At 35.3% G+C, this 10,997-nt stretch overlaps 1 protein-coding gene and 1 pseudogene across 1 annotated transcript; both read right to left on the bottom strand.

The window, feature by feature from the left end:
* Window positions 1-6,556: 6,556 nt before the first annotated feature.
* Window positions 6,557-7,663, bottom strand: LOC143540472 (protein root UVB sensitive 5-like; annotated as a pseudogene).
* Window positions 7,664-7,911: 248 nt separating this feature from the next.
* On the bottom strand, window positions 7,912-9,703 carry LOC143540460 (GDSL esterase/lipase CPRD49-like). Its single transcript, XM_077033513.1, has 4 exons — window positions 9,567-9,703; window positions 8,448-8,524; window positions 8,227-8,364; window positions 7,912-8,048 (listed from the first exon to the last, which is right to left on the bottom strand). The coding sequence occupies exons 1-4, from the start codon at window positions 9,591-9,593 to the stop codon at window positions 7,937-7,939; spliced, it is 354 nt and encodes a 117-aa protein (XP_076889628.1). The 5' UTR covers window positions 9,594-9,703; the 3' UTR covers window positions 7,912-7,936.
* Between the last annotated feature and the right edge of the window lie 1,294 nt (window positions 9,704-10,997).

Consider the following 10,997-nt stretch of genomic DNA (forward strand, 5'->3'; position numbering starts at 1 on the left):
TTATAAACAGATATTAGAACAGAGAATTGGGAGAAATAGATTTAATTTTCACACCCTGAACTATAGCATAGATTACATATTTATACTAGATGAAAACTAATATAATACTATACAAGTTGCAACATTATTGGGAGCACTTGCAGAGATAATTTGCTGCTATACTCTATTATCAAAACCTGTAGAGATAACTTGCTACTACTCTCTATATCCAAATTAGTCAATTCTTTTTATATTATATTCTCCAACACTCCCCCTCAAGCTGAGGCATATATGTTAATCATGCCCAGCTTGTTACAAATATAGTTGATTTTGCTTCCGGGTAAGGCTTTGGTGAATACGTCTGCTAGCTGATCTCCACTCCGTACGTGGGGGGTTTTATTTGTTCCATCTTCAAGTTTTTCTCGAGTAAAGTGAATCACTTTCTATATGCTTGGTTCTTCCATGGAACACTGGATTGTTTGCAATATGAATTGCTGCTTGATTATCGCACCATAGGTTCATTGGTTGTGCTTGCTTAAACCCAATTTCGCTGAGAAGATTCCAAACCCAGACTAGTTCACAAGTAGTCTGCGCCATAGCTCTATATTCTGATTCTGCACTTGAACGAGATACAACACTTTGTTTCTTGCTTTTCCACGACACTAGATTGCCTCCCACAAGAACACAATAGCCGGTGGTAGAGCGCCTGCTTGTTGCGTCACCATTATAATCAGCATCAGTAAATCCTTCTATTGTATGATGACCATTGTTTTGATATAATATTCCACGACCTGGAGCGCCCTTCAGATATCTAAGAATGTGACACACAGCTTCCCAATGTGAGGTTCTAGGGAACGACATGAACTGGCTAACCACACTTACAGGAAAAGCAACATGAACTGGCTAACCACACTTACAGGAAAAGCAATATCTGGCCTAGTAATAGTAAGATAGTTCAACTTGCCAATGATTCTTCTATACTTTTCGGGATTTGCCAGAAGATCGCCTTCATCTGCTTTCAACTTTGCATTTGGTATCATTGGCGCATCACAAGTCTTTGCTTCAATCATTCCAGATTTTTTTAATACATCTAAGCAATATTTTCGCTGATTTAAACATATTCCCTTACTGTAACGAGAGACTTCGATCCCTAGAAAGTATTTTAGTGTTCCTAGATCTTTTGTTTGAAACCGTGTTCCAAGGAACCCTTTCAATTTCTTTATACCGATTTCATCATTCCCAGTGATTACTATATCATCTACGTATACCACTAGAAGAATACACCCTGATTTTGAAGATTTAAAGAACACTGAGTGGTCATATGAACTTCTCTTTAACCCAAATTCAGTAACCACGGTACTGAACTTTCCAAACCATGCACGCGGAGATTGTTTTAGTCCATACAGAGATTTCTTTAATCTACACACTTTGCCTGACTCCCCCTGAGCAACAAACCCAGGTGGTTGCTCAATATAGACTTCTTCCTTTAAATCTCCGTGTAAGAATGCATTTTTAACGTCAAGCTGATATAATCTCCAGTCATATGTTGCAGCTAAAGAGATGAACAAACGGACAGATGATAGCTTGGCTACAGGAGAAAAAGTTTCTGAATAATCCAAACCATATGTTTGAGCATAGCCTTTTGCTACTAATCGAGCTTTTAATCGTGCGAGAGAACCATCGGGATTAACTTTAACAGTATATACCCATTTCCAGCCAATTGCCCTTTTGTTGACTGGTAAATTTACAAGGGACCAGGTATCATTCCCTTTGAGGGCTTCCATTTCTTCAATCATAGCTTTACGCCAACCAGGGTGATCAAGTGCTTCACTTACAGTTTTGGGAGTCGAAATGGAATCGACTGTTGCCACGAATGCCTGGGAGGCTTGAGATAATTTGTCATATGAGACAAATGAAGCAATGGGGTACGTACATGCACGCTTACCTTTTCGAAGGGCAATTGGAAGATCGGTATCAGGTTCGCTTTCAGAAGATTCATTTGGTGAATCTGTCGGCGAATCAGTTGGTTTGGGAAAAGAATCAGATATTGATTTGCTTCGCCTTTGATGTACTTGAATAACAGGTTGGTTGGGTTTGGAAGGTTGTTGTAAGACAGCTGGCTGCTCGACACTTTGGGAATGAACAGACTCGAATGTTTGGGGCTGAACAGATTTTGGTTGGACAAACTCAGGTGTTTGAGACTGAGTAGATTCTGATTGGGCAGACTCGGATGTTTGGGAGTGAGTAGACTCTGGTTGGGCAGGACTTTTAATTGGTTGAGATGGTGGCAACACAGTTTGAGGATAGGATAGAAAATTGTTATCAATGAGAATAGCATCTTCCTTGGATGGATGACTATGTGGTATGGTAAAGAAAGGAACATTTTCATGAAACGTTACATCCCGAGATACTAGGTATCGCTGAAGAGCAGGAGAAAAGCATTTGTAACCTTTTTGTAAACGACTATAGCCAACAAAGACACATCTATGGGATTTTGGATCTAATTTGGTGAGATGTGGACGGGTATCCCGAACATAACAAGTGCTTCCAAATATCTTAGGAGGAACGGGACACAAAGGTTTTGTAGGAAACAGGACAAAGTATGGAATATCCTCATTGAGAACGACTGATGGCATGCAATTTATAAGAAAGCATGCTGTGGAGACCGCATCTGCCCAAAATGATTTTGGAACATTCATTTGAAATAACAGAGCTCTAGTTACTTCAAGGAGGTGTCTGTTTTTACGTTCAGCCACTCCGTTTTGGGCAGGTGTATCGACACATGAGGTTTCATGAAGTATCCCATTTCGCAAGAAATAAGATTGAAATGGTTCCGATAGATATTCTTTAGCATTGTCACTTCGTAATGTACGAATTGATGCATTAAACTGTGTTTTAACTTCAGCATGTAAGTTACAAAAATGGGAAAATACTTCAGAGCGGTATTTCATAACATATATCCAGGTTACACGAGAATAGTCATCAACAAACGTTACAAAATACTTGAAACCTAGTTTAGAAGTAATAGGACAAGGACCCCAAACATTATAATGGCCAACTCAAAAGGGGACGTAGCCCGCTTATTGACTCGAGGACTTAGAGGTACACGTTGGTGTTTAGCAAACTGACATGACTCACATTGCAAAGATGACAAACTAGAAAACTGGGGACATAATGTCTTCAGACTTTGGATAGATGGATGACCTAACCGACAGTGTGCTTGTAATGGTGATGAGCTTGGACAAGCTAGAGAGTCGGGTGTCTGTGTTTCAAGTATATACAGGCCATCTGATTCCCTTCCTTTACGAATTATCCGTTTTGTCGACAGATCCTGAAAAATACAAAAACCAGGATAAAATAAAGCACTACAATTCAGGTCACGAGTGATTTTACTGACCGATAGTAAATTGAATGGGAAATTGGGTAAATTTAAAACTGATGACAGATGAATTGAGGGAGTAATATTTGCACTTCCTGAACCAAGAACTTTTGGAGTTGTTCCATCAGCAATGGTAACGTGAGATGATTGTGAATGATTATGAAAATGTGAAAGGAGTTTGTGATTACCAGTCATGTGTTCAGAAGCTCCAGAATCAATTGCCCATTTGAAAGTAGTAGTAGATTTACCTACCTCAGCAAATGTGGCAGTTGGATTTGTGTTGGGCGGAGTCATGTTGGGCTAATAGACAACTTGCTAATCTTCTGAGTTGCCTTCATTATTGTTTGCTGCTAGATGAGCGGAAGAGTCTCTCGCGTTTCGAGCTAGTCTTTTCTTACAATTGTACTTGGTATGCCCAAACTCATGACAGTAATTGCATTCAACATTTCCATTGCTGTTTGCGGGAGTATAATCTCTTTGACCAGGGTTATAATTGTTGTAACCACCACGTGAGTTACTTTGATAGCTGCCTCGTGGACTACTGTGATAACCACCTCTTGAGCTCCCACAAAATCCTCCTCTGAATCCTCCTCGGCTGACCAGTGCACTATTATGAGCTGATGGATTTGGAGGTGGAATGCTTTCATGACGTAGCATTCGAGCAAATGTCTCTTGGAGAGATGGAATTGTTGATTCATTTAGAAGCTGAGATCGAATAGCATCAAATTCCGGTCGTAAACCGGTTAGAAAACTCATCACCACTATTTGTTCTCGTTGGGCTTGCATTACACGTACATCAGTGCTGAGGGGTAAAAGTGTGTTTAGTTCCTCATATGTTTTCTTGAACCCGATCACATACGCCGTTAGGGATTGATCAAGTTGCTCCCCCCTATGGAAGGACTTGCAAACATTGTATATTCTAGACATATTGCTCTGTCCAGAATATAGAAATTCCAAGTAGTCCATCAGTTCTTTGACATATTCACAATGATTGATGAGTGACAGAACAGACACATCAATAGAGTTCCTGATTTGCAGGAACAACCGAGCGTCATTTTGCAACCATTGGTCTTGAGTTTCATCTGTTGGAGGATCAGAGGTGAGATGAGAGGCTTTCCTGATGCTACGCAGATAGAGACGAATGGTCTTGCTCCATTCGAAGAAATTGGTGCCATCGAGTTTGTTGTCAGTTAGCCGAGTTGGTAGAGATGACACATCTGCAAGATTGGGAACAACAACAGAACTAGTGATCTTTTCAGAGTCATCTTTAGTTTTACCAGAGTCAGACATATTTTTGACCAGAAATCTGAATTCAAATGTTAATCAGAAAATAGGAATAAATGAGAATCTGGAAATAAACAAGAATCTGTTAGCTGAGAGGTCTGACGCGTCCTCACGCGCCGACGAGTATGGCGACGGTGGTGGTGGTGGCGTGTGGATTGTTTTCTGGCGGTGACATTTTCAAGAGCAGCAATTCAGAGGTAGGTGAAGGTGATAGTGGAGGTGAGATGAACCGGTGACTTGTGAAAACAGGATTTTATGTTTTATCTTGAATACGAGCTGGCTGGTTAAGAACAGATTGATTCAGATGGCTGTAGCTCTGATATCCATGTTAATGGATATCAGTTAGCATATTATAATAGCATATTATAAACAGATATTAGAACAGAGAATTGGGAGAAATAGACTTATATTTCACACCCTGAACCATAGCATAGATTACATATTTATACTAGATGAAAACTAATATAATACTATACAAGTTGCAACATTATTGGGGGCACTTGCAGAGATAACTTACTGCTATACTCTATTATCAAAACCTGCAGAGATAACTTGCTGCTACACTCTATATCCAAATTAGTCAATTCTTTTTATATTATATTCTCCAACACATTCATTTATGTTTGTTAGTTTACGTTTGTTTAAGTTCTTCCGTTTATGTTCATTTCAATAAAAATTCATTTATGTTCATTCATATTGGTTCATTAATGGGTGTTAGTTTACGCTAGTTTAGGTTTGTTCATTTATGTTTGTTCTTCTAACTTGTTTATGCTCATTCGTTTAAGCTAATTTATGTTCATTAGTTTACATTTCTTTGAGCATGTTTGTTATGTTTGTTCATTTAAATTTGTTCATGTTCATTCATTTAATTTCATGTATGTTTGTTGTTTATGCTCGCTACTATACGTTCGTTAATATAATCATTTAAATTACTTTGGCCCACTTCAATTGAATCTAGTTTTAATAACTTTTTAGACCCAACAAAAGTTTTCCACATTAACTTTTTAACTAGTTTTGGTGCAGCTTGTTAATCTATGTTTCAATTATGTTCTTGTTTTTACATCCGTGAACCTTAAACACGTTCATTTTCTTAACGAACAAACACAAACAAGAATCTGTGTTCGTTTAAATGTCCATGCTCGATCATTTGTTCGGTTAAAGTTAGACGAACGAACACGAAAAAGAAAACCGCATTCGTTTAATTGTCTATGGTCGGTTATTTATTTGGTTAATGTTAAACACGAACATGTTCCATTTGTGTTTTCGGTTCAGTTATGTTACAAACTCGAAAATTTTCATATATACCCAACCTAACCTAAAAATGTCGTATATACCCACCTTTGATGAATTTTTACCTAATGGCCATTCTACCCTTTATATTATAATTGTTTAAACCCTATTTTTTATTTGGATTTTGATCGACAACGATAAGCAAGCTGAACCAAACCACCATCTCTTCTTTTTTGTCTCGATGGCAGATAATCAAACAATTGAATATGGATGTTCGAATTAGATAACCAAACTCAAATCAGGTAATTGAACTTTAATCATGTAATCAAACCAGGTATAACCACATGATAATTGAACTATAAGCAGTCTAATATTTTGAGAAAACTATTGTTTATGAATAAAAATAAAATAAAAAAAATTAAGTAAAAAATGGGCAAAAAAAAGTTGAGGAAAACATGGGTAAATAAAAAAAAAAATTTAAGTTAAAGATGGGGGCATATATGGAAATTTAAGTTTTAGAAAAATAAGGTAAAATGGTCATTTATTAAATTGTTATTAATGAATTGGGTATGTTTGTAAAAGCATATATGAATCTTTAGTTTTACATGAGCATGCAATCCATGCATGATATTTTCCAAGTTTGTAGGGGTATATATGGAATTTCCCCATCAAGATATATTAATATCAATCAAATACCTTAGCAAGATTCCCTAGAGATGCTAGCAGGATATATGGGTGTACAAAGATGAAAGATGCTGCATCACATTAAAAAAAAAAAAAAAGGTACATAATATTATATTGCAACTAAGTATGAACCATGTGTGTATTATGTATGAGTTACCTTCCAGCACTGCCGTCAGCATACATGCGCCATTGTTTTGGATCATCATCAAAAAGATTTCCAAATCGGCCACCTAATGAAGGTGATAATGATTAATTAATGCAAACTTTTGGTGCTAACGTCACGCTTGTGAGAATTTGATGAAAATGTACCAATGAAAAAACGCCCAACTGCACCAATTCCATCTTTCGACACCCATCTGCAGGTTTTGGTAAATATGTCAAATTCATAAACATTTATCCTCTTTTTGTCACAGAAAATGCAAAGGCTGACTTTACATTTGAAAACTAGTAAAATATCTAAAGTCCATCAAAACACAAAAGGAGTATTCTTGTGAACAAAAATCAACTGTAACTATAATGATTACTGAGAGGTAAACATGAAAAATTTGGATCAATGCGCAACAAAGAAATAAAACGTCATATATTTTGATACAATTTTATAAGTAAATTGTTGCATTTATGTCAGTATGGAGAAGCTGCAGCTGTAGTTGCAGAAGTATAGTCCAAACCAACAGCCTGTACATTATTGATGCATAGATTTATAAAAGGTTTAAATGGAAAACATCAAGCCTGCATGTACTAAAAATGTAGCAAAAACAGATCATAATACTGAGAAATAAGAACTAGAATATTAAAACTGGAAAACAAATAAAGGGAATAAGAGCAAGGTAAGAGTTAGACGGACCTGCCTTTAGAAGACTTGAAGTGACCAACATGTGACAGATCCACGCAGTGACATTCGTTGGGACCTGCAACAACATATATTCCAAGTAGTCATCTGATACCGACCCTGCATTTGTAATTCATCATCCAGTATATACCTGACTTACACAGTAACAAAAACAAAAATGTGAAGAGGCAAGAGGCGGCGCCAGCAATGTGACTTAAAAAAATTAGACTCGTACAGTCATACCCGGATACGGAAATAATCAGCTTTTTTATATTCATATTTAATTGTTAAATAAACCAGTCATGTTCGGGTTGATAGGTTTAATTCGCTCAGCAAAACAGGTCAACCTGCTAACCTGTTTACAACTTAATAACACACTTACCACCAATGACCAACCCACCAATCTGATCAAAATCATTAACGAAGACCCAAATTAAACATATCCCAAATTCGTGTCCACAACAATTCAAAGCAATAGCTACAATAAAAAAAGGGTTTATAATGTATGCTTGTCCAGCTAATTAATATTCAAATTCAATGTTTAGCAAACTCTAGAGGCAAAGCTTCCCAATATAACTCGGGTTCCAGTCAGCTTCCTTAAGGACTTTTAGTATCTCTTTTGCCACTATTTTGCTCCCGATTGGTGTTAAGTGCACCCCATCTCTGTTGTTGTCAACATAATTACTCAACCATCAGTTATTGGTTTACTGAATAATATGATTTTTGAGGCTTTATGCATTGAAAATAAAGTCTGAGTGACTTTCAAGTTTCAGCTCGTTTCCTTTTAAGCTACATTGTGATTTTACTCGTTATGAATACAATATAACCCGTAAATACTTACGTAAAGCAGGTTTCCATCCAGTTCTTATGCTGTTTAAACGCGTTACAAAGATTAATAGATTTAATCCCCACCGCTTGGCATAATTCTACACAAGCATCTGCGTACTTTTGGCACAGTTCGTTTTTGCGTTTATCATTACTGAAATATATAAGCATTTGTCAAATAAAGGACACAGAAACAAACAGAAAACAACAAATTTAGGTTAGTTATACTCATATCACCCCGAAACTTGAAGAATCTGATCCTCATTTACAGGTGGCGTGGTTAGAAATATTATACGTGTCTCCGTTGAAAGGTTCTGCCAACAACGATACACATATGTTTGTATTAAAATAAAACACAAACAATAACTATCCAACGCTATCAATTAGTGTTGGAAATCAGACCCTTGATCAATCACACAAACACGAAATAAACAATCCGTTCGACTCTTTTTATTATTGTAAAATAAAGCACGCCAAAACAAGTACATAAAACCCTATTTATAAAGACCCAATCCTAAAGCTATTAGAACTCAAACACCTATTTAAATAAGTATTAAACCAAAACTAGATAAACATAATCCAAATAAACTACTAATAATCTAGACCTAACAACTCCATAATTAAACCAAAACAAAATTTAGCTTCAACCTCTTAGGACACGTTCACTTCATAAAATTTAGCTTCAACCTCTTAGGACGTGTTTCGTTGGAATTGGAATCTTAATTCCATTTTGGTGTGTTCGGTTGTCAAGGATTTGGAATTGGAATTCAATTCCTTCAAATTTCTTGAAATAAAGGGATTTCAAATCCTTCCAAAATGCGAAGGATTTCAAGTGGGTTGGAATCTTTTCTTGAGTTTCTTTTTTATTTCTTTTTTTTTTAACGAGGACAACGAATAAAACATTTTAGTTTTTTTACTTTTGTTTTCGATTTATATTTTGAGTTATGAATTTATTATTATTATATTTGAATATTTTTTTGAGGGGTTTTTGATCTTTATAGAAAACCCATAAAAAAATTCAAAAAAAATAATAAAAAAAATCATAACACAAACTATAAATAAAAAACAAAAAAACTAAAATGTTTCCGCCGTTATCCTCGTTAAAAAAAAAGAAAATAACCGATTTTATTTCATTTGTCAAACGAACACATCAAGAATAGAATTGGATTTCAATTCCTTGCAATTCTAATTCCTATTGGAATGTTCATATTCCAAATCCAATTCCTTACAATTCCAAATCCTATGCAAATTCCAATTCTAATCCCATTCCATTCTGTGAAACGAGCACGCCCTTAATTTATCTCTAACCCACTTGAAACCCGATTAGAATTAAACCTTTAATTAGCGTAAGCTAACCTTGAGATGGATATATATCTTCCTCATGTTTTCTACATACTCAGAAAGAGGTACATGAGGACTCAGGCCATCCGGACACGGTTGCTCTGAATCATTACCCCCAAAATAAACTATCACCAGAGATGATTGTATTGCATCATCCTGAAAAAGCAAACAAGCGTAAATTTTCAAAAGCGAAAACGGGCCAGGTTGGGTTCATCTGAAAAATCTTTTACAAAAATTTTTTGAAATCACGAGTGCCAAATATGATTACTAAATTTGTACTTTTGAGTAATTAATAATCTTAACTTTTCAAATGAAATGCATTTAATAACAAAATGAAGACATCACCTTGGGAAAGACTTGATCAAGAACTTGTACGGCTTGCCTTGAGTTCCAACTACGATATCCTCTCACAAATATGTCTGACTACACCCTTTCAAGTTAAACAGAACACATATTTATATATGAAATAATAAATACATTGAAATTATTTGTGTTACATTACATAAATAAAATAACAGAAGAGTATGCATAAAACTCAAGATTATTTATCAGGGATATTAACATTAACTGAGAGATTAATGAAATGAAAGACGATCGAATAAGAAGACGAACCTCACGAGCGTAAATGTCAGCGAGAGTGGCACCCCAAGTGTTGATGGATTTGGATGTATCGAAAACAAACGTCTTCAACTGGGTTGGCTAGTCATATTTAAATTTAACTTTATGTGGAATTTGTTTATTTATGCTTGCTTCATATAAAGAAATGAGTTTTATATCAATCTTATATTTCTACAAGCAAGAAAAAAAATATGAAAGGGTGTTTAAAATTAGTTATTTAAAATACAATCTCTTTTACCGTATTATTAGGTGTTACTGGGGCATGAACGTTTTCACAATAAGCTTTACGTGGTTTGAAATAATAATGATTGAAAGTAGGGGTGTACATGATGCAGTTTTAAGCTAAAATTGAAACGAAAACCAAAGTTTTGTTTTTGTTTTTTTTTTCAAAATTGTTCGCTTTTCGGTTTTTGGTTCAACTCGTTTTTTTTTTTGTATTACTAATCGGGCTAGTAATTTTCGGGCCAAAGAAATTTGACCCAATATTTTGAAATTGAACCTAATATATTTTTTTAATAATAATTAATAGAATATTGTATATTTTTACCTAGAATATTAAAAGAGCTTATAAAATATACCTATATTTAATATAGTTTAATCTCATCTAAATTGACAAAGCATAAAAACAAATATCCAAGTTTATAAAACATAAACAATTCAATGGAAAAGTAATTCAATAAATTGGTTCTTCGATTTCGTTTGGTCTTTCACAAACACACAAACCTGAACCAAAACCGATATTTTAGTTTAATCAAAATTCAAAAGCGAAACGTTGGTTTCTAATTCGGTCGAGTTATTTCGTTTTTTTTTTTCGGGTTTTGGATCAGT

Source organism: Bidens hawaiensis, unplaced genomic scaffold, assembly GCF_021521415.1.
Source record: "Bidens hawaiensis isolate Kalapana, Puna unplaced genomic scaffold, B.hawaiensis_p1.1 tig00012232_1, whole genome shotgun sequence".
NCBI lineage: Eukaryota > Viridiplantae > Streptophyta > Magnoliopsida > Asterales > Asteraceae > Bidens > Bidens hawaiensis.